Source organism: Corvus kubaryi, unplaced genomic scaffold (assembly GCF_017639235.1).
Source record: "Corvus kubaryi isolate FWS band 111438036 unplaced genomic scaffold, C.kubaryi_AGA036_p1.0 68, whole genome shotgun sequence".
In the NCBI taxonomy this organism is placed as follows: Eukaryota; Metazoa; Chordata; class Aves; order Passeriformes; family Corvidae; genus Corvus; species Corvus kubaryi.
Window position 1 is genome coordinate 7,943,699 of NW_024582056.1, and position 26,773 is coordinate 7,970,471.

At 43.1% G+C, this 26,773-nt stretch overlaps 1 protein-coding gene across 3 annotated transcripts; it reads right to left on the bottom strand.

Annotated features, from left to right (window-relative positions):
- Window positions 1-645: 645 nt before the first annotated feature.
- OTULINL (OTU deubiquitinase with linear linkage specificity like) lies at window positions 646-26,773 on the bottom strand. 3 transcript variants are annotated; one of them, XM_042048744.1, is made up of 8 exons: window positions 26,594-26,773; window positions 9,896-10,055; window positions 9,756-9,787; window positions 9,560-9,651; window positions 7,277-7,426; window positions 6,367-6,495; window positions 3,948-4,220; window positions 646-2,857 (listed from the first exon to the last, which is right to left on the bottom strand). In XM_042048744.1, exons 1-8 carry the CDS (start codon window positions 26,685-26,687, stop codon window positions 2,678-2,680), a joined length of 1,110 nt encoding a protein of 369 aa, XP_041904678.1. In that variant the 5' UTR covers window positions 26,688-26,773; the 3' UTR covers window positions 646-2,677. The 3 variants fall into 3 exon arrangements, with proteins under 3 accessions (XP_041904678.1, XP_041904680.1, XP_041904679.1); XM_042048746.1 differs by lacking the exon at window positions 26,594-26,773 and adding an exon at window positions 23,077-23,142; XM_042048745.1 differs by lacking the exon at window positions 26,594-26,773 and adding an exon at window positions 22,901-22,998.

A 26,773-nucleotide genomic window follows, 5' to 3' on the forward strand; every position in this document is an offset into this window, starting at 1 on the left:
ATCATCATGACTGTGTGCTTCTGGATTTGAACAGAAAATTTGTCTCTGCCACTGACTGGAAGGCCCCTGGCACTTACACAGTACCAGTTTGTTTCAGATTCACTTTACTGAGGATGATTTTCTTTTTTATGCATTTTTCTTATATACACACAACCCCACACATATATATATACATGTATTTATTTATATGTAAACAGATATGTACTTTTTGCTTTATATATATGTAAAATATATTATCAGGGAACCTGGTTAAAACTCAGTGCAGCCTCAAATCTGTCTCAGTGTTTCTTAAGGAGTTCTCTCTGCATTTACCTCTAAGAATTGTGATTATCCTCACTTGAAGCTCCTCTGTTTTCACCTCCCATTTCTGTTCCTGGCATGATTTGGCTGGCACCTCTGACACCTGATAAGGCGGCAAATCTGTTTCAGTATGTCCTTTCCGAATACTTGGGACAATATTAGTCTCACCTAACTTCAAATATCTAGGGCAGAGATTTATGCTGGTCACTGCCAGCTCCTGCTACAGCCAATGAAGAGAACCAGTCCCTTCTAGAGACCCACCCCCTCTGGCTGTCCATGTGCCATTGCCTTCCACTGACAAGGCAGAGAGCCCTGGTTCAGATGCAAACATCCAAATTGGCGAGATAAATTCCACTGTCTTAGATTTTTATTAATTCCCCACTATTAATATGCTCAAGGTCACAAAAATGTACATTTTCACAATTTATCACTTTCAGCTGTAATGCTTTTGTATTCCGAAATACAAATAATATGTAAATCATTAAAAAGTCCACTACAAAAATACATACTTTTTTTGGTATGTCTGTTTGTACCAAAACAAGAATAAAACAGACAAGTTTATTGATAACTGTAAATGCTCCTGTTGATGCAAAATAGATAACAATACTCTACATTTAAGTATTATAACTTTTTCCCATGCAGAGCAGAACCAAATCTAAAGTAAGAAAATTATTTCATTCAGTGAAAAAACTTCCTTTTAATAAATAAAGTACTTGCTATGCAGGTTTTGATGAGATGAAATTATTACAGCTATCAAGACTTCTTATTTAAAATCTACAAATCATTCAACAAAACTCGAACTTTCAGGAAGCAAGACATCTACAATGCAGAACTCAGGTGTTTGTATTTATAAATATATATATATATATATACACACATATACACACAAATAAAAAGAGTGTAAGGAATAAAATTGCTTTCCTTTACACAAAGGAACTGAGCACTGTCCACTGACTCCAAGCATGACCATGAAGAAACCTCATGCAATTGCTTTAGCTCCTGCAGGCTTTGTTCACATTTTTGCTACTGGCATGCATTTTATCCTGCAGGTTTAAAAAAACAAACCTGCCTGTCCCCATACCTCTAGGATAAGGGGAGGCTTTGTTTCTTAATAAATCCCACCCACCCTCTTCAATACAACCATTAGCCTGGGGATTGTAAGCTTTTCACAAATATTTTGCGAGATCTAATACTTCTTCAAGTTAAGGTCCCTTATTTTGAAATAATCAAAACACATTGATTCTTTTAGAAAACAGAACTGAGCAAAATGTTCCATCTAGTAAGGTAAATCTCATTTACTTGTCCTGGACAGACTTCTTTAAACACAGAGGTCTAAATTAAAGATAGCAATTCTAGGCAAGGAGATTAATACATAATCTGAGGACACAACATGTTTGCAACACTGCTGAATTCACATAATCCACAGAAAATTACTATTTTCTGAAAATGCAGTGTTTGTGCATGCATTCCATGCACAACTTTCTCAGATTACTTGCAAAGGAAATCTTGGCAGGTAATGTTAAAATCAGCCCTTAAAGGATTTACAAGTTGACAAAAGCCATACGCAGCTACTGGGTCTAACTCTGTTCCGTGTGACCTATTAACGCTGCCCTTTTTACCTCAGAGAAAGCAATGTACTTTCCTGACTTACACAGGAGCTCTTCCATTCATCTGGCACAGCATTCTCGTGTGTTGATTTTTTCCCCTCTGTGTTACAGTTGTTCACCTTCAGGTATTGCTGCTGGGCGCAGACAGGTCCATTTCCCATGTCTGAAGTAAGTACAGCCTGCAGCTGCTTGCTCTGCCTGTCCCTGGAGAGAGGCGTTCCAGCAACAAGGGAAGCCAAGTGGATTTGAAGCAGCCATGCAGAGGCCCCAGTTTATACCCTCCCATCCCAAGGCAATGCAAGTTAAATAGCCTGGAGTATAAACTGTCGGACCCCGGGAGTTGCTTCCTGTGTGATTCATCCTCCCTAGCTAGAGACAGACAGGAGTAGGGAAAGGCAGTAATTGCTTTAGGCACTTGAGTTTAACCTATCCATGGATGTCAGAGTAAACCCTTCGGCTAGCAGTGGAAAACCCAGCATGACCTTTGCCTTCGTTGTCAGGCAGTCCAATTTTTCTTGTCTGACAACCCTCAAATGTTGTCATTTTTTTGCCCCAGACAGTACAGCAATATATTTTATATTTTTTATGGCTGACTGATGGTGAACTGGGCTGCAATGGGAAAGCAAAATGTTTACACAATAAACCCATAAATCATTTTGTAATCATTAATGAGCATTCTCAAGATTTTACTGCTAGTGATTAGAAACCTAATTCACTGGAATTGGTCACTCACTATATTATACAAAGGAAAAAAAAAAGTCACTGGTCCTTCACGTTCTGAAAAGGGGGATGTGATAGTAGCGGTCATCCTCAGTCAGGAGAGAGATCTCATTCCATTCCCTTCGGTATTCATCTGGATAGTTTACTTGAAATTCCTCAGTATTAAACCTATGCAGTCTGTAAACTCGTATCCTTACTTCAAGTAAGTATCCAAGAAGAAACAGTTCAACCTAAAAATGAAAGAAGTCTGTAAGACATTTATTTCTAGACTTTGAAAACTAAACTGGAGATAATCCAAGTTAAGGCAAGTCATTTAGCTTCAAAACAGACAAGGAATAAAAGGGGGTCCTTTTGCGAGTGGAATAAGAAAATTAAAAGTTTGAGGGCATTCCCAACAGCCCTTCCACTTCTCTTTTGCATGGAAACATTCCTCCTCCACCTGACACCATACAACATAACCTGCTCCCAAGCCAGCTCAGAGCACAGCTTATTGGGGAGTCAGAAGGAACTAGCTGTTATCAAGATTGATACACCCTGATAAAATGGGAAGCCTGCCACCTTGTGATCACTTGCTACATATGGAAAACATAATAGCAAAAGGAGAAAGTTTCCTGGTACTTCACATATATGAAACTGGAGAACTGGCATCTTCATTGATACTTCTTGCTATGGATTGCTTAATCCGGAAAAAAGGTCTGGGAAAAGTTCATATCCTTGGGCATAGCCACAGACCAGAACTTGTCCAGTTATAATCAAACTGCTCCTAAAGCTGACTGCATCATGTAACAGTTGATAACTGAAATTGATTATAAAAAATAATTTAAACCATTGGAAAGTGAAACCATATGCAAAGGGTAGTGGGGAGTTTAGATGTCAGCACTTAACTCCTCACTAATTATTAAATAGGAAACAAAAACCTTAACATATAAAGGTGAATACTCGAGTTCTTATTACCTACTCTTAACAGACATTAGATCTCACCAGAACCAAAGGGTGGAGAGAAAAAAAGAGTGATGCTACAGGGTCTGGCATAGTGGAACAGATAGGAAAAGCAGAACAACAGGTCAAAACAGCATAATCTAAAATTATTTTACATATCAAAGTTATTATTGTTCTAAACTATGTCTTATTGACAGCCTGTAGCACCTTTTGGTCCAGTCTTACTACATTTTTTTTCCTGGAAGGCTTTCCTAAATCCATTTCCCCATATCTCAAATTTTAAAAAACTGGCCAACCAGCATGGATGGTGTATGATAGAATCACCTAATCACTACAAAGATAGAATAAGTTTTGTGATTTGTTTTTCATTTATATCCTTACCTGGTCTAGGCAAATAGAGTCACCTATGGAGTTCAGATGATTCATCATGAAACTCAGAGGGTCAGATGAAGAGTCACGAGCAAAGAGAAGGCTAAAAAGGTTGTGTACGGGTTCTTCCCTGCTCTTTATCTGCTCATAGGCTTCAACAACTTCATAGAGCATGATGAATTTTATGGCCTCGTATAGTTTGTATTCCTTGCTCTCATCAGAAAACAGTGCATTACACAGGTTTCCTCTTTCTTCATGATCTCTTGTGGCACTTATTTCAGCCCACTGGAAAGCACACAAGAATATTAATAAAATTATTACAAATTCTATTTGACACACAAAAGATTGAAAAACAGGAACAGAAGCGTGGTCTAAGTGTAAAGCATCTATTAACCAACACTGCCCAGTCCCAACAGCATTTGCAGGCAGCAGCCCCCAGTGTGACCAAGGCCAATGGTTTGAGGTTCAACAAGGCCAAGTTCTGGGTCCTGACCCTGGGTCACAACAACCCCAGGCAGTGCTATAGGCTGGGGGCAGAGTGGCTGGAAAGTGGCTCACTGGAAAAGGGTGGAAAAGTGCAGGTGCTGGTCAACTGCAGCTGAACATGATCCAGTGTGTGTGCCCCGGTGGCCAAGAAGGCCAAGGGCATCCTGGCCTGTATCAGCAGTAGTGTGGTCAGCGGACCAGGGTGTGGTTGTCCCCCTGTGCTTGGCACTGGTGAAGCCACACCTGGAGACCTGTGTTCAGTTTTGGGTCCCTCACTATGAGAAAGACATTGAGGGACTGAAGCCAGTTCAGAGAAGGGCAGTGGAGCTGGGGAAGGGTCTGGAGCACATCGTACAAGGAGCAGTAGAAGGAGCTGGGGTTGTTCAGCCTGGAGAAAGCAAGGCTCAAGAGGAGATCTTATCACTCTCTGCAACTACCTGAAAGGAGGGTGTAGCCAGGTGGGGGTCAGCCTTTTCTCCCAACTAACATGTCATAGAGCAAGAGGAAAAGGCCTGAAGTCTTGCCAGGGGAGATTTAGATTGGATACTAGGAAAAAATTCTTCATCGAAAGTGTTGTCAAGCATTGGAACAGGTGGTCCAGGGAAGTGGTTGAGTCACTGTCCCTGGAGATATTTAGAAGTGTAAATGTTGGCACTTGTGGGCATGGTTTAGTGCTGGGTTAATGGTTGCACTTGATGATCTTAAAGGTCTTTTCCAACCTAAATGATTCTATGACAATGGAGCTGGGAAAGGCAGCAGGGAACCCTGTTAGTGAAAATAGGCAAAAATCCATCTCATTGGCCAAACACCATCTTTATAAAAATAAAATGAAGTTGGGAGCTAGACCTCATGCCCAGTAACAGCATAATCCATCACAGAGTTGCTTTGAAACAATTTTTTAATTGCAAGGATTTATTCATTCTCCTGACTGGAAACCTTTTTCTTTAAAAAAAATCCAGTTTAAATGCTTCATGCATATCCTTTTCATGCATTTAAACTGCATTCAGCTAAAAGAACTACAACAAGCTAAAAATAAAAGCCAAATAACCCAACACTGGGAAATGCAAAGACCAACCAAAACAAAATCATAACTGCACATAACCACTACTAGGCACACCTCAGGAAGACAGGCAGCTGTCACTTTGGCACAGCAAAGGTGCAGGCAAGGGACCAGATCTCTATTTTAATTCCCTCTTTTTCTTACTAATGCTTTGTTACCAGAGCTTGTATTAGTCTGTTTGGGGTTTTGGGGGGTTTTTGAAGTTAACAATTACTATCACTGCAGATGCACAGAAACCCCGGAGGAGCTCAAGAAAGGTGCAAGGTCTTGACAGGCCAACTCTTTATCTCTGTTTCAGAAGGCTTTGGGGCTACTAAATCTCCCCAAGTTTTAAATACATAAATAAGAATTATAGTCCTGAGTTGGGAATTATGGCAATCTGGCAATGCTGAGCAGAGGGGGCGGTGAGGCTGACAGCTCTTTGCAATCAAGTGCTTAAGCTTACAGAAAGAAATTGAAGCAAAAATGGATAATTACAACATTTAATGGGGGTAGAAGCAAAGAAAACACAATAGTTTTAGAAGAAAACGCACTGTTTGTTTCTTCCTTCCCGTCAGGGGAGGGAATCCAGAAGCATCTCATACAGCATGTTTATTTTTAATCAAAATGATGAGATACTGCAGGAGCCACTTGACTGCAAGGGCTAGCTGTGGGAAGAGTGGCCTCCTTAACTTGCAGAGGACTCCTGAGTACTTGCCCCAGTGGATCACCAAAAGCTGGATTCCCCTGCAGTAGAGGTGATGGCCTTCCCAGCAACTCTGCAGTCTGAACCTGGGAGGGAGGCCTGACTGCCCCACAAATATGTAACCAGGAGCAGTTCCTTAACTCTGTCTGAACCCATTTCTCAGGGCTTTTATTTCTCCCAACCATTTCCTAGATACTCACATTTGTCTTTAATGCCTCCATACATTTGCGCAACTTCCCAAAGGCATTGGGACCTGTGTATCTTTCTGGCCCAAAACTGTATTGCTGAATCCAGTTACAACCTTGAGAATACAAAAGCTTTTCAGGGAGCTGGGAAAAAAACAAAAGGCAAGCTAATCATAACCATAACAAGAAGTAGAGTATAAGTTTATATAAACTTGTCTACATAGAATTTACGATGTGGTTCTATCAGCTGTTTGTACAGTTCAAACAACCAAGTAAATGGACCTCACAACTCAAATGCTGTGAAGGAGGATCCACTTAACTGCCAGGTCCTTAAGAAACTTTTAAAACAGGGACAGCCAAAAAAAAGATGAAAATATGCTGTCAGCAAAATATATAACTCACACTTTGAAAAGCTGGATATTTCCAAATTCAGAGAGGTATTTAGGATTACAGACACCTTCCAGTCTGCACACACACCTCTACAGGCAGCAGCTATAGATCCCACCTCCCTGCCACTATCTCCTGCTGTAGCTCCTGGAGCCCAGGGCAGGATTTCTGCTGCTCCAGCAACACAGCAGCTCCCAAGTGACCACTGAACTTTGCATGGATGTGGATGGGGAGGATTCAAATAACCTGTTGTGTTTAGGGAGTGACATCTAGCAGGATGGCAGTAACATTCATCCATTCACTTTTACTGTTGGGTTTTTTTTTTTTACATCATTTAGACTCGTGTTCACATTGGTGTATTTAGATCAGGGACAGTTTTTCAATTAAATGTAGTTCAATGGGTTTGAAAAACTTCTCTTTAAATTCTGATAACGATTCTCCACTTCGACAGCCAACATATCACTTTTCACACTGAACAGAGCTTCCTTCTGCTGTGCATGGATAGCTGAAATGTGTTCATTTAGGAAATGAATTTTACCTTCAATATATCTCTTTCCTTCATCCACGAAGGAAAAGGAATGCCTTGGCTGAATATCTGAAAAAGCACCGCTCTTACTACACTATAGTTGTCCCTCTTGAGTTGTCTCAGGTATTTGATATGACAGCTTCTATCCAACTCTCCATATGCCTAGAAAGAGACCAAGAAAAATTAGCAATAAAAACATTAAATCTTGGAAAAAACCCATGTTGTTTGAAGTCCAATTCCAAACAACTCATAAGAGGGAGCTAGGGGAATGAGAGTGTATGTTTTTAAGATTTATATACACAAAAATGTTAAACACCATGTTTTTGTAAACACCTTAGACTGGCGCTGCCCCTTAAGAGCGATTCTGCATTCTTTCCAAACCCAGCAGCTTGTTCAAGTCTCTGCACTGCTGCTACTGTAAACATTCACATGGTCAACCAAATTACAGCAGATCAGCAAAGATTTCTGTGTCATAACAGCATTAACCTCAACTGCTTTACAATTTGTACTGACCTGTGAGATGCAGCAGCAAAAGGGCAGGAACAGGTATCTGGAGAAAACTCCTTTTGGCAAAAACATCTCCTTACATTGACCTGAATCCATCGTGCAACACTGACCTGAGGCTGAGCAGATCTGGGAGCTCTGTGCTGAAGCGGACAGCCCTTGTCCAGCTACACACTCTGCATTACCTCTGGCTGCCATCTGAGCCCTTGTGGAGACAATTCTGAGCAATAAACTGGCAGAGAATTAGGGAGAGGACTCTACAGTCCCACTGGCTGCTCTATCACTTCCAGTTTGCTTCCCGAAGGGGACAGCAGGATGGTCTCAATCCCTCATCCTCTTTTATCTTAGTTGCCTCATCACCACATCCCACCACCACTTCTCAGCTGCACTCTGTCCCCTTACTCTTACTGTATCAGTGGAGATAGTAAGCCTACAGAACTCTTCCTGCTGGGGGAGCTTCCTGCTGCTTCAGCAAGGTTGAGGGCCTCAGAGAACGCTCTTTCTGGATGACCTGCCTTATCAGCTCACCATCTAGGTGGACCACATCCAAAAGAGGAGAGCCAGCACAAAAGAGGGAGAGGGACTGCTTAGCTAGAACAAGGCGAGAAAGACAAAGAGACAAGGCAAACATGGGACTGCCCCTTTTGGAGACAGCAAGCATGTTATGCTGGTTAAGGATCTCATAAGATCTCATCCTAAAATGTGCTCCTTTACCATGGCAACTTCTAGCTGATGTAACCAGACATCCACTGGCTGCTCCATACACAGGAGTCTCCTTTTCAGGTCTGGTCATCCAGAAGGCTCATGGATTTTCTGAAAGGCTTTTTGCCCAGTATGGGCTTGCAAATTTATTAGAAGTTCTGCTGTCTTTTGTTACTTGCTCCTCCAAATAGTTTTCAGCCTCGTTTGTTGTTCTGTGAACTTTTGGCACTGCTGTGTTCTCGCATTTAACATGGCAAAACTGGATCTTTTCTCTGTTCATCACTTGAGCACAACTCCAGCTTTTTGAAAACTATCCTCTTTTTTCTACAACCCCCTTATGCTACTGTTTATCCTTAACAGCTTCTTTTTACCCTTTAAGTCCTTCTTGGTATGCATTTGCCCTGTGATTCTGATACCATGACCTAAAGCCACATACATGTCAAATACACTGGTGCAGTCAACTGCCTGTCTTGCCAGCAGCACCCTGTGCAGGGGAAGACACAGGCACAGAAGCACCTGGGCTGGGGTGCAGAGCTGGAGCAGAGGGACTGTGCCCAAAGGCATGGGATGGCCACCATCCAGCACCCCAGCTCCCTGCCTGCTGGGCACCACCCAAGCTGGCACAGGTCAGATGCCAGCTCCTGCCCTGCCTGCCCCCAGTTGCAGCTGACGATGGTGGAGAGGGGAAGGCTGCTAAGCATGGATCTTCAGAACTTGGAAGAGAAATGGATGTGGTGCTTCCTTCCTCCCTGGAATAAGAGTTTTTACCTTAAATCAAAGGCTGGCAAAGTGACAGTACCTAAGACCAAATTATTTAGCACTGGGGATGATTTTTCCTGTTAAAGGTCGCTGGTGCTAGAAGAGGGAATTCAGAATATACGCAAGACTAAAACCTGATCTGCATTTTGACCTGTACTACTGCACTCTTTATTTAGACCCATGTTCATGCTGTCCCTTTTGCTTTTCATTTAACTAGCCAGTGTAGCAGGCTTTGATAGCTGCTGCAGCTGTTTGCACTGGGAGTGCTCTTCCTTTCCCAGGTGCTGGTTCTCCCCTGTCTTCATGCAGAGATTAAAATTTAACTCTTACCTCCCTCATCTGTTTGGCCTGCTTTGTTTCTCCTTTCCATTCTCTTGCACTATAACCAAGTAGATCAACTTCTGGCAGCACACTGAGATTCCCTAAATTGAGATTGATTCACAGATCAGTTACGTTCTGCTGTTCTGCAACTGAAGGGGCGTTGCGGGGGTGATTAATGAATGTGGAGTGACAACAAAAAGCTTACTTATGAATTTCCTCTGAAGATAGTTGCTCCACCTGAAATAGAAATGATAGAACAGGTGTCAACAAGGAGGTGTCAATGGTCAGTATTTACTGAAATAAGCAACAGTGTGGAAGATTAAAGTCTGCATAATAAAAACCTACCATTTCAGTAGCCGTGCTAAAAAGCTGTATAGCCTTCTGCAATACCAAAAAACAGTGGTGAGCAAAGTCATGCTTAACATTAGCTGCACTTTCACTTTTTGCCACATGAGACACAAGGATTCCTTGCTGGCTGTTTTCCAGGACCACACCTCATGCCTTCCTAAAATAGGGATAAAAAGAGAGAGGGAAGAATCTTAGCACTATTTTGAAGTACTTGTTTCTATTTGTTTTCTTACAAAAAGAAAGATCATTCAAGTATGATACCACTTCAAATGAAACACAAAACATGACATGCAAAAGATTGTATTTTACTTAATACACATAATTTATATACTTAGTTCTCCGAGGTTTAGGGATTTGGGTGCACATAGTTCACATTTCCATGCTTTTCTGCACACAGTGAAGGCTACATATATAGTTAAAATGGAGTCACAGGGGGACTGGTATCAAAGACACTGCTCAATAACAAAAAAACCCCAAATTACTTTTGTTTACTTCAGCATGTGCTGATCTAGAGACCTGTACTGTCATTATTTTGTCTCTAAGTCATGGCTTTAAAGACCAGGGGTTCCTAGGACTTACTTGTAGTCAACAAATGGGCCATATAAGGCAATATTAGCTGACTAAGCATCATACGACTGCCTGGGGAATTAAAGGAATGCTCCTGCCTCAATTTGGGTAAGTTTAGGGTCAATTTAAAACTCCAGAGAAAGATCCTCTCCAGGGATTTGGTATAAAGAAGCTCAGGAGATCATCACGAAGGGGGAGCATGCTCACTGTTCTTCACAGACATAAACAAGGACAAGATTCTGTTGTGCCCTTGGCATTACAGACAAGGTTAGGGAAGGTTACAGTTTTCTGTTGTTGAGAAGAAGACCTACAAGTGAGAGAGGGCCTGGAGACTAAATAGTTGACAAAGGCAGTATCTGCTCCCTAAGTGAGAAATTTGTCCTCTGGAAGAAATTTGAATATAGGAAATTCCCAGGGCTCATGATGAACAGCTGCTCTGTTATTAACTTATTTATTGATTTAGTACAAAACTTTAGGAGAACTCAACTTTTTATAAAGACATCCGCAGAGAAGGCTGAAAAGATCCTTCTCCAGGGAATCTACAGAGGGAATTACTCATTCCACATAGTTTTATGTCAGCTGAACTTCTGCCCCTCCTGGCTTTAACAGGAAATTTAAGAGGGGCTTAAGTTTTCCAAGTAAGTTAAGCCCAGGCACTGTGGACAACAATCCAGTCAAAGAGTTATATATCAATTCCAACCTTAGCCACAAGATAAACAGTGATGCGCTCATTTTTATGGGCACTGTTGCATGTATATGGAGCACTGCTTATACTTGGTTTTTCCCAATAATCTGTTGTTTGAAGAAGTTTTATTACAAGATGTTGTGCTAGTCATCTGGTGATGAGACCCACACCTCATCTTGCCCATGAACTAAAAGCAGGTCAAGAGCTGTAAATAAAAAAGTGTCAACAAACTGTTAACGATGTTATCAGAGGTGGGGTTGGGGTGCTAGTTCTGAAGCTCCAGAAAATGTTTATTATTGATGCCAAGTAACAGACAACAAAACCTCAGGTGTAAGTTTGGAAATGGAAAACCTCATGGAAAAACCAGATACTCCCACTTAAAACGCACACACACATATACACACACTCACACTTCCCACTGAGGGACACCAGTGGGTACATTCTCAATAAGCACACAAACTTCTACCTAGAGAACAACTGAGAAATAACAATCCCAGCAGAATCAAGCCATCACAATTTCTTCTCTCTCTTCTGTAGCATAAAAGTATCAGCACTGAAAAAAACCTCAGTGGACTGTGAATAACTGAACCTTCTGTCAACTAGAACAGAACCTGATGGCTCACAGACATTGTTCAGCCCATAGATCAGTGGGTATTCTGGATTTACACTGTTGTATGCAAACCAATGATGACTGAAATTAACACCAATTTAAATACACAGTATCAAAGGGAAGTTGCAGCAGACTTTCATTTCATTACTTACAATGACTGTATGGCCCACTCCCACTTTTGATTCTGAACAAACTGGGTCTATAAAAAAATTAAGAGCTGATCCATCTGTTAAAATTACATACTTTGCATTATGGAGTACCAAGAAATACATGTGAATGCAAAATTTCTTCCTTCACTCCTTCTACAGGCAGAAAGATGAGAGCTCCACATCAGCTTTTACACTGAATCAAGCAATCTTTTGAAAACGTTTTGATGGTAATAATCCTGAAAAAACCTCAGACTATTGGAGTTCAACAAGCTCTCTTCCAATGCACATGGTTAACAGGTGCTTGAGCAACTGCTCTTGAAGGAGTGCTGGGAAGCACAGACTTACTGATTTCCATCAGAAACACAAATCAGTGTCAGAGAACACAAGATAATCAAATATTGCTCACCCATTTTTATTTAATATGGGGGATTTATAAATAGGTATTTCCCTAATAGAAAGCCTAGTGGGTGATGGGAAAACCTGCAAACAAGTGGTTTTGAGTATTTTTGCTACACTTGTATTGCAGCATACCTTGGACTTCATAAACTTTCCCTCCTGTCATGGGAAAGCTGCTGTTCAAACAGCACTTTGTGATTCAGTTAATACTTTCAGTGCTTATGTCACACTTAGAAATTAATTACATTTTTTATTCAAGTAAATGACATTTAGAAGTAGCAGTTGGATTGCAAAGTACTGCTGGTAAAAATACATCATGAGCATAAATTAAAAAAGGTGGCAGCTTAAAATAGATCTTTCCACTCCCCCTCCCTTCACCCTCCAAAATTCTTCAGAAACCAATGAGCAATTAAATTAATAACACATTAGTGGGGGGAGTAAAATAAACCCATAGATTTTTAAAGCAAATCCATCCTCTGGGATATGGGCACAATTCATCCAGTTCTTCAGGAGGCAGTGCCAGGAGCATTTGCTGCTGTGACCAGCTGCTGGGCTCCCATCTTCTTGAAGACTGACTGTGAGCATCAGTATAAAGACAGGGAGGCCTGACTCTTGCCATGCAGAAATTTGGAAGAACAGAGGCTGAACAGTGCTGGAGTAGGAGCTGATAGCAGTGTTTATCTTACAATGCAAGTAGTTCACCATGTTTTCTTTTCATGCCACATCAGCTTCCTGCTAGTGCCAAGCCTTAAGCTTTTTCCCTCCTGCAAAGTCAGCAGGAGAGACACAGAAAAAGACAACCAACAAAAGAGGCCATAAAAAAGATAAGTAAGAGACACCTGCAACATGTTTCATTCTCAAGTAACTCAGGAAGAATCTCTAAAGGATTTGCTTCACATTTGACACTCTCACAACTTTTTTGGAGGCTGCCACCTTAAATACTCATAATTGACAAAATGCAAAATGTCAGAGATCAGCTTGGGAACTAGTAGAGAGCACTGTATGCACTACTGAATATTCCAGCATGTCTGATGGCACATTCCCCCTTTACTTTTTTTCTCCATGCCGTTAACAAGGCCATCAGAAAGATAACAGAGCATCTTCCCAAATTAAAACCTGACAGAATGATTTCTTTTCGGGACATTCCTCTTCACCCTCTTTTTGGTACTGAAAGCAGGACACAGGACTTGTCACCATAAAGTGGCCAGGTTTCATACTCCCATCACACAAAACTATGTTCCTAGTTCCCTAAAAGCAGGTATACCCTCATTCAAAGAGGGAGGCAGAATGTGGGACCCCTCTGTTCCAGCCATCCTGCTGCCCACCTGTAGGATTCCTTCTCCCTCCTCTGTTGGGTGCAGAAGTAGGCAGGGAGATCCCTCAACTGAGACATGCGCAGCTTGGCATGGAGATCCAAGTCTGCCTGTGTTCATGGTGTGCATGCAGAGTTCTCTTCACATTGTTGCACATTGCTTTTTTCCAGATTATACACCATCAATACCAAGATATGTTACAGAACAGGCTAAGTCCCTCTTTCAAGGGAAAACAAACAAACTTACCCTTATAGAGCAAGCACAAGCATGATGCACATGTGTACAAAGACTTCAACTGAATGAGCCAAGAGGAAGACACAGAAAAATTATTAATTTTTCAAATTCAATACCTACAAAAGATTATATCCCATTAGAGTTTAGAAAACAGAAATATGCCTTTTTAAGTGGTGCCAAGAGATTACAAACTCTTTGATTTCCCAGTTTATTATCAGCACCACACCAAAAACATAAAAAATACTGAAAACAGATCAAACACATACCAAGATATGTGGGAAGCACTGCTTAATTCAGTAACTATTTCATTACAAATCCCTTCCTTTACAGAGTAAAGCAACGTCAACTTGTTAAGCAACATTCACCTGTTCTAACAAACAGGAGAGATGAGGATGTCTCCTTGGTATAGTAAGAAAAAGAAAATAATTTACAGACAAAGATGGTAATCGTCAGTGACTTATCAAAAGTTCAACCATGTCTGCTGATCAGATCTCTTCTAATAAAAAAAAAAAAAAACCAAACCAACAAACCAGAATCCCAACCCCAAACCATACCTAGAATCACACAATTATCTAGCAAACAGAATAGTTTTGGTAACACTGAGGCCCATCAGTCGCAAGAAGGGTTTTATTTGCACAGCTGTTCTGCATAGGGCTGTCCCAACTGCCCTCTTAGCTCCCTCAGTCTTCTTTCAGAAAAATATAGAGAATATAGAGCTGGCAGCCTTCTTCGGACCCCCTGATCATCAACAGGAACTGCTGGTGTTAATGCATCTATCCAGCTGGGACACATACTTATTCCTACTGTGCAGCAACAACCATAATGTGTTCTTACCCACCATGTGATCATCTAAAATATACCCTACTAGAGCTACCTTTACAAAACCAATTTCAGCTATATAATCAAGGTATTAATACATGCCTTAGCCTGCACATACCATTTCTCTCTACAAATGCCTATGAGAACAAAAGGAAAGTTCAATTCTTCATTTCCTGTACAATTCAGCTTCCTTTTTAAGGCACAGGGTGCTTCATCCAAGACCTTCAGATGAATAACGCTTAGCCACACTTCCATTTAAGTAAGAAAAAACATGAGAGAAGCCTTCTGAGAATTTACAGTCCAGAATACTGAATGAGAAACACATGAAAAGCATTTCATGCCATTAAAAAATCATGAATCTCTCTAAAACGGTTATTCCTGAGTTAAGAAAAAAAAGAAAATAATAAAATAATCTTTTAAAGAAGAATCCTCTGAAATCTCTGCTACTGTTTTTTCTTAATGTGGAAAAAAATCTGTTCCCATCCAAAATTGCTATTTAATGCCTGTACACTTCAAACAGAACTTACGTAAATGCACTAAATCTATTATTTGAAAGAAGCCCACTCTAAGAATTCTTATTCTGCCTGCTGCAGAGTTGCATGCTGAGTCATTCCTAATGCCAGTCATGGTTGTTTCACAATTTTCAAAATACTTTTCTTTTTCCTTTTTTTTTTTTTTTGCCATGCTGAATCCAAACTGACAGAATAAAGGAAGTACTTTCCTCCTGAACATCTTAAATCTAGCTGACAAGTATAAATACCTTGGGCTTTTTATGCGGATGTGTCTAGATAACTGAAACCTGGTTAGGGGGGAAAAAAGAAAACATAACAATTATTTTCCTCCTCCTGATTTTTAAATCTTGTTTGCTAGACAGCACAAGACTTCTACCTACCACCCAACCCTCCAAGAATGCACAGTCATTAGGTGCTCAGGAGGCTGGGGATACCACAGGCAGCATCCCTCCTGGTTTCTCCAGGCAGAGGTCCAGTGGCAGCTGCCCCACTCCTGGGATTCCTTAGTGCAGGAAGTGTCCCTGGCCCTGCCTGGATGCTTTGTAAGCACATATCACAGGACAGTCCAAAAAATTTTAAGCTACCTGTTAATAAAAAGTTATCCCAACTGGTATCCAGGAAAACAGCAGGATCAAGTAACCCATGACAAACAAAAAAATCAACTCTTCTGAGCTTGTTTACTGTCCAAGGAGAAAGCCAGGCCCCTCTCAGCAAACTACATCCATGTCGCTCATCATTCCCATCTCTGTACAGGGTCTGACTGCTGCACCCCACAGAGATTTTGTGTCTGTCTCCAGAGCATGGCCCTCTCCTAAGTGTACCCGATTCTGTGTGCAGGCCATGCAGAGCTGCATATTTTTCACGTGGATTAGTAAATACAAATAATTTATAATTAATAATCACAAAAGGTTCCTATCTCCTGGTGGTACACCAGATCACAAAGCTTGTGCTTCCTAAGCAGCTATGTGCAGAGGTTATTCCAGCAATGTTATCTGTTTCCTTGGGAGTTTTACTTTGTGTCTTGCCCTCCTTCCAAGACAGATTAGAAGCACAAAGCAAGGCCAAAGAAAGCAAAATATAAAAGCCATCACCCTGAATGGAAATGGCAGAAATTGGTCTTGCATCTCGTTCCCCCTGCCTCTCAGCGTCCAGTCTAACAAAAGCCAAAACTTCAGCTCTATTCTGCAGACCTCGTGGTGTTTGTATGGAAGCAGCTGGAGTGTTTAAACCCTGCTCTCTCTTCATCATTTCAAGGGCAACACTTTAAAACTGGCATATTTTAATTAACTCAAGCACACAGGAGTCCTCTGCCTTTTTGTCAAGAGTGCATTACCAGGCACTTCTGGCCTAAAATCTTAAGCAAAAAAGTCTTGTTGAAAGGTAAAACTGACTGCATCAAGATAACTTACATTTCAGTTACTATCACTCAGTGTAATACCAAAGTCATAGCTAACAAAAACATTTCATAAAAATGTGATTCAAGAACTCAGAATATTCTGTGTGGGAGCTGTCTACTTGTAAATGCACATTATAATTATAGTAGTATTATTATGCATAATAATATCACTTGTCATTATTGTCATTGCTAATGCACAGTTGGTATTTTTACAGACATTTGGATGCAAGAGAAGTTTCAAACGAAGCACTCTAGGCATCAGTTGCAGGGATCAAGAGACCAAAGATCCCTGACACCTCTGCATTTGCACAAACTGCCTAAAAGCTGGACAGTTATGTGGCAAGGACTAAATAAAATATGAATCATGCAGCCCTGTAAAATATAGTTAAGTATGACCCTGCATACTGAGCTCTTTTTCAGGGGCTGGCACTTGGCAGAGGCATAACTTACTTTCACTTGTAAAGTAAGAAAATTAAATACAGGGTACTGGATAGTTTCTGACGTGGAACCCAGCAGTATAATTTTTAAAGTTCTTCATTTATATGAAATCCCCTATTTTTAAGGCCTTGGCCTTTGGCAAGAACATCACAGCTGAAATTCATGTGCAGGAAATGACACAAAATGAAACCAGAATTGCAGGACAATAAACATATCTCCAAGCTGCTCACAAACAAGCCCATGGCACGGTGCTGTGCTCAGAGCAAAACTGGGGAAAATGGGTAGGGCTTCTCTTTGTCGTACAGACAGACCTGAACCAAGTTTTTAAGTTTGCAAAAGGCCAATTTTGCACAAACTCAGCAATTAAAACCTTGCTGACCATTCGAGGGAGGCAGTTCTGCCCTCCACTGTCGTGAGGCCCCACCTGCAGTACTGCATCCAGTTTTGGCACCCCCAACATAAGAAGGATGTGGACCTAATGGTGCAAGGTGTTGGGGTCTCCTCCCCTGCCATGTAGCCCTGGGAGAGGGGCCCTGAGGGCACAGACACGGGGTTTCCCTGCCCCTGCTCAGCCTCGTTCCCATTGGTTGGTTTGTGTTCCCTGCGCGGGCAGAAGGACCCTTGGTCCCGTGACTGTAACAGTTCCTCGGCAGAGCCCCGGCCATGCGGCTGGAGAAATAAACATCTCTGAAACATCTAGCAAGAATCTGTCTGTCCATATATATTTCCTTTCCACGGGACTCCTGGTTTGATATATGCGTGTTGCAGTATCCCCACTGCAACATAATGGTGGAGAATGCGGGCAGAACGATCCCCGATCCCTAAGCGACTGATTTGTGTGAGTAAACCCTGGAAACTTGGGATTCCTCTTCTTGGTTTTGCTTTGCTATTCCATATCTAAACTATGGAAGAACCGTGGGAAGACTCTTGGCTTTCAGAGCCGCATATGGACATTTATCTCAAACTTAAAATGATTCTTGAACAACGATTTGTAAATTTTAGCTTGATTCAAGCTCAAAAAGAACTGAAACACTTCCTGGCATGGTTGTTTAAGAACTTTTTCTATGTTTCTTGGGATTTAATTCTTACGAAGGGCTTTTGGAAAACCGTTTGGACACAGTTAATACTGGAGTCAAAATATATGCTGATGGAAGAATATTTTCGTGAATATTATTTAGTTACCGAGACTGTTGAGCAATGTCAGCTGTGTCTTGGCGAAGGGAAGCCTGGCGCAGGGACCGTGCGGCCCAGGCCACGTGCACCGAGCGCTCTGCAAGCAGCAGCGAGGCAGTTCCCGCGCGCGGGCGGAGCCACGCGAGCCGCAGTGTCAGGGCTCTGCCGAGGAACTGTTCCAGTCACGGGACCAAGGGTCCTTCTGCCCGCGCAGGGAACACAAACCAACCAATGGGAACGAGGCTGAGCAGGGACAGGGAAACCCCGTGTCTGTGCCCTCAGGGCCCCTCTCCCAGGGCTACACGGCGGGGGAGGGACCCCAACAGCAAGGTCCACAGAGGAGGCCATGAAGGTGATCAGGGGGATGAAGCACCTCTCTTATGAGAACAGACTAAAAGAGCTGAGGTTGTTCAGCCTGGAAGGCTCCTACAAGACCTTACTGCACCTTCCAGTAGCTAAAGGGGCCTACAAGAAAGATGGAGAGGGACTTTTTACAAAGGGATGTAGTGACACGACAAGGGGTAATGGCTTTGGACTGAAGGAGGGCAGACTGAGGTTAGATATTAGGTAGAAATTCTTCACTGTGAGGCTGGTGAGGCACTGGAAGAGGCTGCCTAGAGAAGCTGTAGATGTCCCATCCCTGAAAGCGTTCAAGGCCAGGTCTGATGGAACTCTGAGCAACCTGTCTAGTGAAAGGTGTCCCTGTGCAAGGCAGGGGGGTGGAACTAGATGGTCTGTAAGGTCCCTCCCAACCCAAAATATTCTATGGTTTCCCTGGTGGCAGCTGACCTTCAGGCAGTGCCAAGCACCTTGCCTTGACGCTGCTTTGCTGCACAAGATGCAAGGGCAGACTTGATGATGGTCAAAGCCTCATGGACATCACATCATATCAAGGCACTAGTTTGATGCTAAGGTACCCATTTCTCACTTTCATAGCACTGTTTACCCAGCATGACTACCGTGCCCTGGAAACATGAACGCTAAACACTTAAAATATGTGGGAAACCCCAGCAACATATTATATATGGACAATGAACCAGAGACGGGGTCCTGCTGAAGACCACGAGTGGAACTAGCAAAAGGACCAGAGACTGACCATACACAGCCACATCTTGCCACACTTTTAACCCTCCACCATCACAGAACATGGCTCAAATAAGACAACACAACTTTTCTGCTCAGTCTACAGCATTCTCCTCAGAAAAATGTTTGTTTAAAGGAAAGTGTGGGCAGTACAGGTTGCCTTGTTTGACACATCCCTCTGCACAGGTACATAGTGGCATCTGTCCTCACTGGTGACATGGGGACAGGAGCTAGAGACACACTTCCTCTCTCTGTCAGGAGATTCCAGCATGTCCCCACAGACTACAGAGAAATCCCAAGCATTTGGGTCTGGATCTTGAGAATGCCAAAAATGTACAGTGTGTAGAGCAGTGAAAAAATGAGAAGAAGCTACAAGCACAGCATAACGCTGAAAAGAAACTAAAAGCTACGGACTAAAAAATTTCTCAGAAAATTAATGAAGAAGCCTGTAGAAGTTTTGAAGTATTTTACAATGTTTGCCTCAAGAAGTGGTCAGCAGTATCCTTATTTCCTTTTTGTTCTCACTTATGCTGGGGAACAGCTGTTTCATGCTTTTATGTTATCAGGCAACAGACAGCCCAACCATGAGTTTTACTGTTCATGGGAAAAAACCAAACTTTCCATCAAACCAAATTCTGTAATATGCAAACTAACACCTCAGAATTGGTACAAGATCCCTAGCAACAAACTCCCCTCTTAAAACTGTCAGTGACTGCTGTTACATTGCTGCAGCTGAAGAACTGAAACTCGTGTTTTCCATCATGAAACACTGACATTTTCTCTAATAAGTAGCTGTTTCTCTGTCTTTCTGGAGGGTACAGCATTGTTGTGTCTGATCCAGATCACTGCAACCACGCACTGAGGAACTGGCATTTGCTATGCCGGGAATCCCATGAACAGAGCACACGGGCAAAGTTCCCTGGTACTGCTACAGGCTGGCACCACGCCAGCTGCATCACCCCCAGAGTGTGGAAAGGATGCCCTGTGTTCACCGGGCCTTCCCAAATTCCATCAAAGCAGAAAACAGAGCCTGAAGTGCCTCAGGGCCAGATGTCAGACAGCAACTCAGATTGGTGTTTGACTTAGAAGAGTACTAGAACTCTTTTAGAAGTCAGACTGACATAAAAATGCCATTAGAATATGACTTATGCAGCCCAAAGGTAATTTATAAAAAATAAATTCACAGCCTAAAACAAGAGCAGATTAAGGAGCTCCTCAAGGTAAATTTTATGCCATTCTAATCACACCCAAATTTAGTTATGCAAGTGTAATGAAAGCAGTGTGATTGTATTACCTTTTGACTCCTGAGCACTGGTTATTCCCTGTGTTTTTAAAACAACTAAATTATACCCACAGTCATCTGCCCTAGGACAGTTTGGCACCGTGACTCCCACAATTCAGCAGTGCAGGGTTGGGAGGTGCAGCAGAGGTATTTCTGAAATCTCAAGCTCATTTGCCTGGGTAGTCATGCAAGATCAAACATTTTCAAACATTAAGCTCAAGAAAAACTGCATACATTTTTGAAAAACCCTTTAATGTTTGTTGTCTGATAATGCTGGTAGATAAGATGAGAAAATTCAACTGGAAACTATATCTAAGAAACAAGGTGGACAGAAAGTCTTGATGCTGAATGGGAAATCAACACCACCTAGGCAGGCAACATGTTCCAAACAGTTAAACAAAGTGAAAAAAACCCTTATATCCAAAAATGGCAAAAAAATTTCAGAACTACAAAAATTTAATTTTTTTAAAATTCCAAATACAGATACTTAACCATAAAAGCACTTAGATTTAAATGCTGACCAGCATTTTCATGCTGCTTTTTCCCTTCAAAACCAATTCTAACACCCTTCACAACCAATTCTAACACCCTTCACCTGATAGTGTTTTAGATAGACAGGCAAAATGGCATCTTTTCCTCTTACCGTATGGAGACCCCCTCAGCTTCTAATCAAATTATTTGTCCACTAGCAAAGAAATGAAATTCTTAAAGAAGCAAACTTCACTAACTACAAAGGAACTTTCTGAGCCTGTCATTTCTTCCTGTTTCATGTATTTTGCCTCTCTGTTTCACCACTTGCTGAAACTGGAGCGGGCCAAAGGATGGAAGTGGGAATAACGGTACTTGTCCATACTAGCAATGGAGCAGGTAGCACCATGCTAGCTTGAACTCACTCACTAAATACCACAGAAATCTGGTTCTTTCTCCACTGCAAAAATGAAAGTATAAGCTGCATACAATTTGTACAGCTCCTTCAAAAGGAAGACAAGCTGGTTTAGTAAGAAAGACAGTGCAATGAGAGCTGGATGAGTAACCATCAAAGCAGAAATGTATGTACAGTACAAAAGCAAGCTAGCAGGGCATGGTCTCTTCAGTCTAAAAGATCACTTCTCAGTGACATAAGAGATCATAGAATCACAGAATCATTTAGGTTGAAAAAGGTCTTTAAAATCAAGTCTAACTGTTAACCCAGCACTGCCCAGCCCACCACTAACCATGTCCCTAAGTGCCACATCTACATGTCTTTTAAATATCTCCAGGGATGGTGACTCAACCACTTCCCTGGGCAGCCTGTTCCGATGCTTGAACACTGTTTCAGTGAAGAAATTTTTCCTGATATCTAATCTGAAACTCCCCTGGTATGACTCGTTACTTGGGAGAATAGATTGACCCCTACCTGGCTACAACCTCCTTTAGGTAGTTGTAAAGAGCAATAAAGTCACTACTGAACCTCCTTTTCTCCAGGCTAAACAGCCCCAGTTCCCTCTGCTGCTCCTCATACGCCTTGTGCTCCAGACCCTTCACCAGCTCTGCTGCCCTTCTCTGGACACACTCCAACACCTCAATGTCTTTCTTGTACTGAGGGACCCAGAACTGGACACAGGATTAGAGGTGTGCCCTCAGAAGTGCTGAGCACAGTTGGACAATCCCTGCCCAGCTCCTGCTGGCCACACCATTGCTGGTACAGGCCAGGATGCCCTTGGCCTTCTTGGCCACCTGGGCACACGCTGGCTCCTGTTCAGCCATGCCTGACACCGAGGACCACCTGCAGCTGGCCCCTTCCTGGGTCCTCCTGAATCACACCTGCATTTATGAGCCCCTTTTTCCTAAACCTTCACGCTTCTGATGGAAACAGAAGCCAGTCCGCAACACGTAAATCCATAGTGCACACAGTAAGGAAAAAAAAATTGCCGCCCCCGAAACAAACAGCCAAGCCCCGGCCGAACACCCGAGCTGAAAGCGGCGCACGCTGTTGCTTTCAAACCACGATCCCCACGCAGGTCGGCGCTAACTCCGCACCCAGGACACAGCAGTTCCCCAGGGAAGCTCAGCCCGGCTGGCACTCCCGGCATTTCCCCGCACACCCACGGCCGCCTCTCCGCAGGCGGTGCCCGCAGCCCCCGGCCCCGCCACCACACGGGCGGAGGGCACACCCGGGGTGGTCTCGCCGGGATGCCCTTAGGAGCAGCTTTCCGGGAATCGCGACTTCTGGAAAACAGCCCCCAAAGAGTCAGGTGGAAAACAAAATGGGGAAAATAAACAGCAAATAAAGCCAAACTCTCATCGCGACTTCGGGGACCCTCGGGGACCCTTCGGGCCCGCCCGCCAGCCCCGCCGCGCCTCACCCGCTCCGCCGCTCCCCTGCTGCGCCTCCCGGGCTCCAGCCCGGCTGCAAAGGCAGCGCCGGCACCGCCCGGGGCGGGGATCCTGCGGGGCCGCCCCGCTCCCGCTCCCGCTCCCGCTCCCGCTCCCGCTCCCGCTCCCGCCCGGCCGTGCCCGGGAAGCGGCGAGGAGGGATAACCTGCTCTCCCATCTCTCGGCCTGTCTCCCCGCGGAGTTCTCCATTTCCCCAGCAACCCTTGTCGCTCCTCCGCCAGTGGGATACAGTTTGTGCTTGGGTGTCACACTACGCTGTTTTACATTTCATAGCAGCATGGAATCATACAATGGTTTGGCCTGGAAGGGGCCTTAAAGATCATCTAGTTCCAACCCTCTGCCATGGCCAGGGACACTTCTCACTAGACCAGGTTGCTGAAAGCCCCATCCACTCTTAACTCTTCCAGGCATGGGGATACCTGAAACATTTCTATGGATCCTAGTTCCCTGAATGGAGACCAACACCATCATCACCTGTTTGAAATCTAGTCATTATATGTAAACACAACTTAATAACTTTGAAGTTGTTGGTTGGTTTTCGTTTTTCCCCTATCATTAAATGTTGATTTCCTCAACAAATCACTCTTTAACAAGATGGAGTGCATTCATCCAAAAAGAAATTCCTCTTTGCCAAGTATCTTCCCTTATAATGGGCTTTTATGTGTAATTTCTCCCAGATATGTAGAGAATTTGCATAGACTGGTGTACTTTCTTTTCTGGTTACATATTAAAGAACAGTCTTCTTCCATCTCAATAAGGACTTTGCAGGAAAAACAGAAAGGAATTGTGATGGTCCAAACAAAGACTTAAACTTTTACAGAGTTACAAGCAGTTTGCTCCAGTACAAAGCTGAGACAAACTTACACAGTCTTTTTTTATTGGATTTTGTTTGTGTTTGTTTGGGATTTTTTTTCCCCTAAAATATCACAAGATATTAAAATGGTTGAAGATCAAGACTTTTCATGAAACAGTGAAGAGATTTGTACTGCCTGGCATGAATATCAGATTGTTTCTCCCTCCATTTCAGTTAATCTGGGCAAGGAACAAAATAGGCAAAACCTGCTAAATATTGGTGTGCCAAGCATTCACTTAGGTGCGCTCACAGAAAGCCAGACACATTTATCCATGTAAAAGAAAATCTAGGCTTAAAACTCAGCTAAAAATAGCGAAAGCAAATAGTTGACTTAAGAGGCCTAAAGCTGTCAGTTGTGTAACAGCACTGTCTGCTACTCCATCAAAAAATCCATCCGGAAAAAAAATTTCTAAATGCCACCTCCATGCCTCTCCGCAGCATTGGTTACTTGGTGCTTTCTGTCTGGACTAGCAGATTGTGTTTAATGTAGCTGTGTCTCAGGAGCTGCAGCTGAAAGAGATGCTGTCAGGATATAGCTCACCTGAGTATAGTATCCACCTAAGAAGGCTCAAAGGTGGCTGGAATTTATTTCTGAGCCACATCTTGTCTGCAGTTATCACATACTTCAGCTTCCCTTTCCAGCTTTTTTCTTGCCTTGGCCAGGCCAGTGTTGGTGGCAGTGGGTGGTTTAGCATTGCAGCTAAATCCAGGTTTGCCTCTTTCTGCCTTCTCTTAACCTGTGTTAAGACTTTAGGATTTAATTGGTGATCTCTTTGTGCAGGCAGGCTTGAAAGTTAATGTTTATCTGGCTGCTGACTCATCAGAGGAGAGAGATGGAATGTATAGTACAAATGCTACAGATCAACCGCCGTATCCGTGGGTCCTTCCCATTTCACGGCTCTCTGCTCTCACCTCCGTGCATTTATTGAGCACTTCAGTGCAATCTGGAGAATGGCCTTGCCCTCTATGCATGGGAATAAGCTCTGGGGCAATCAATCAATCAATCAATCAATCAGAGATAACTTACTTGAAACTCTTGAGAGATTTTTTTAAACTAACACTGTCCATTGTGTCTTTTCTTCCACCTTAAGCTGTTTCTGGACCTCTTCCCTGAGTCACAAAGAGCTCTCTAGGACCTTTTTCCATTTGCAGGCTTTGGCAGGAAAAGTTGTCTCTCCTCCTTGTGAGTGAGATGGGACAGCCTCTACCTGCCTCCCTCCTTGGCACGGGATGTATGCACCGCTGTAAAACTGAGCCAGGTAACACTCCTGCACTGTTGGACTGTCTGTGCGTGCTGTTGCTGTTAGCTGAATGTGGGTTAGCATAATCCTTGAGAGAGCAAGCAAGATCCAGGTCTGAGCTGGGATCAACAGCAGAAAGGGAAATAGCAGCTAAGTGGAAGGCAGTTTCTTTTACAAACTTTGCAAAATTGGAAACATGCTGCTACAAAGGTTCAGAAAGCTTCAGAAAACATCAGCTGCTCCAAAATGTTTCAGAGAATCATAGAGTGTTAAGGGCTGGAAGGGACCTTGAAAATCATCTAGTCCCACTGCCCCTGCCATGGGCAGGGACACCTTTCACTAGACCAGGTTGCTCAGAACTCCATCCAGTCTGGCCTTGAACACTTTCAGGGATGGGACATCCACAGCTTTTTTGGGCAACCTGTTCCAGTGTCGCTCCACCCTCACAGTAAAGAATTTCTTCCTAATGTCTAACCTAAATTTCCCCTCTTTCAATTTGTATCCATTCTCCTTTGTCCTGTCACTACAGTTCCTGACAAAGAGTCCCTCTCCAGCTTCCCTATAGGCCCCCTTCAGATACAGGAAGGTTGCTATGAGATCTGCACACAATCTCCTCTCATTCAGGCTGAACAGCCCGAACTTCCTCACCCTGTCTTCCTGGAGGTGCTCCAGCCCTCTTATCAACGTCATGGCTGTCCTCTGGACCTGCTCCAACAGAACAATGTACAGAGACAGAGAAGGCCTTACACAGCCCATGCATTCAACAGGTTTCAGCAGAAATAGTGCATCCTCTGCTTTCCCTCTGAGTAGGCAGCAGCTCCGCAGAGACAAAGGGGCAGCTCCACGGAGCTCAGACTGGAAGCAGCTTAAGCTGGATTCTCTTCCTCCAGACTTCCTGGTCATGGCATTTTGCATATGTTTGTGATACTCAAACAAGGCTAGGTCCTCATGGCAAAGTTCTACTGCTTAGGGATATTTATGACATTTTCTTCCTTTGGGGGAGAATTACGAATTTTCCCACAACATGAACCTCCAGGCTTTTCTGCAGGTCATGGCATTTCCAAGCTGCAGTCATGACTGTGACTACCTCCCTCTGCTTGTACCCACGTGAGACTGCACAGCAATTACAGCAAAAGCTTATACTGAAAGCCATTGCTAAGCAAGTGTGAAGACATTTTAACCGTGTCTGTTTAAACCCACAAATCAGCAGCCAAAGCAACTGCTATGCTCATCTGAAGGTGAGCAGCAGAATTACAATCATGGCACAAAGAATGCAACAATTCAAAACGAGTGCTGAGACAAAGGCAACAGCATCCAAGCCAGTAAAAGTAGGAAGCCTAGACACAGAACTGGTGACAGGCTCCTCCTTCAGTTTTTCAAGCCCATTTTTAACAGTCAAGAACCATTTCCTTGTTTAACGTAACTTATTACTACTATCAAGGTCAGGTAGCCAGACACATAGGTAAAAGTAGTACCCATGCAGCTGTAATCAGCAGCACAGGATTTTTCTCAGCTGATCACCAGCTTGTTGACATGCCAAAATTTATACCACAGCAATATGATCTTACCAGCACTTCTCTCTGAGCTAATTCTGCTTCGCTTTTCTTGTTCAGTGAAGTGGTCTCTGTTCTTGCTGGCCTTTCTGTCATGTCGCCTCTGCATCTCCTCTCCAGAGTATCAACCCCAGCTGGATTTCTCTCCCCTGACTGCTTTTACTGGGGTTAGAAAATGAGTCTCTACAGACTCAG

Coding starts and splice junctions, on each gene's coding strand:
- OTULINL (XM_042048744.1), bottom strand. CDS start 26,687: ATGCAGAGGCGACATGACAGAAAGGCCAGCAAGAACAGAGACCACTTC. Junction 10,056..26,593: donor TAGCTCAGAGAGAAGTGCTG/GTAAGATCATAT, acceptor TCCCTATTTTAG/GAAGGCATGAGGTGTGGTCC. Junction 7,427..9,559: donor AGGCCAAACAGATGAGGGAG/GTAAGAGTTAAA, acceptor GTCTCTTTCTAG/GCATATGGAGAGTTGGATAG.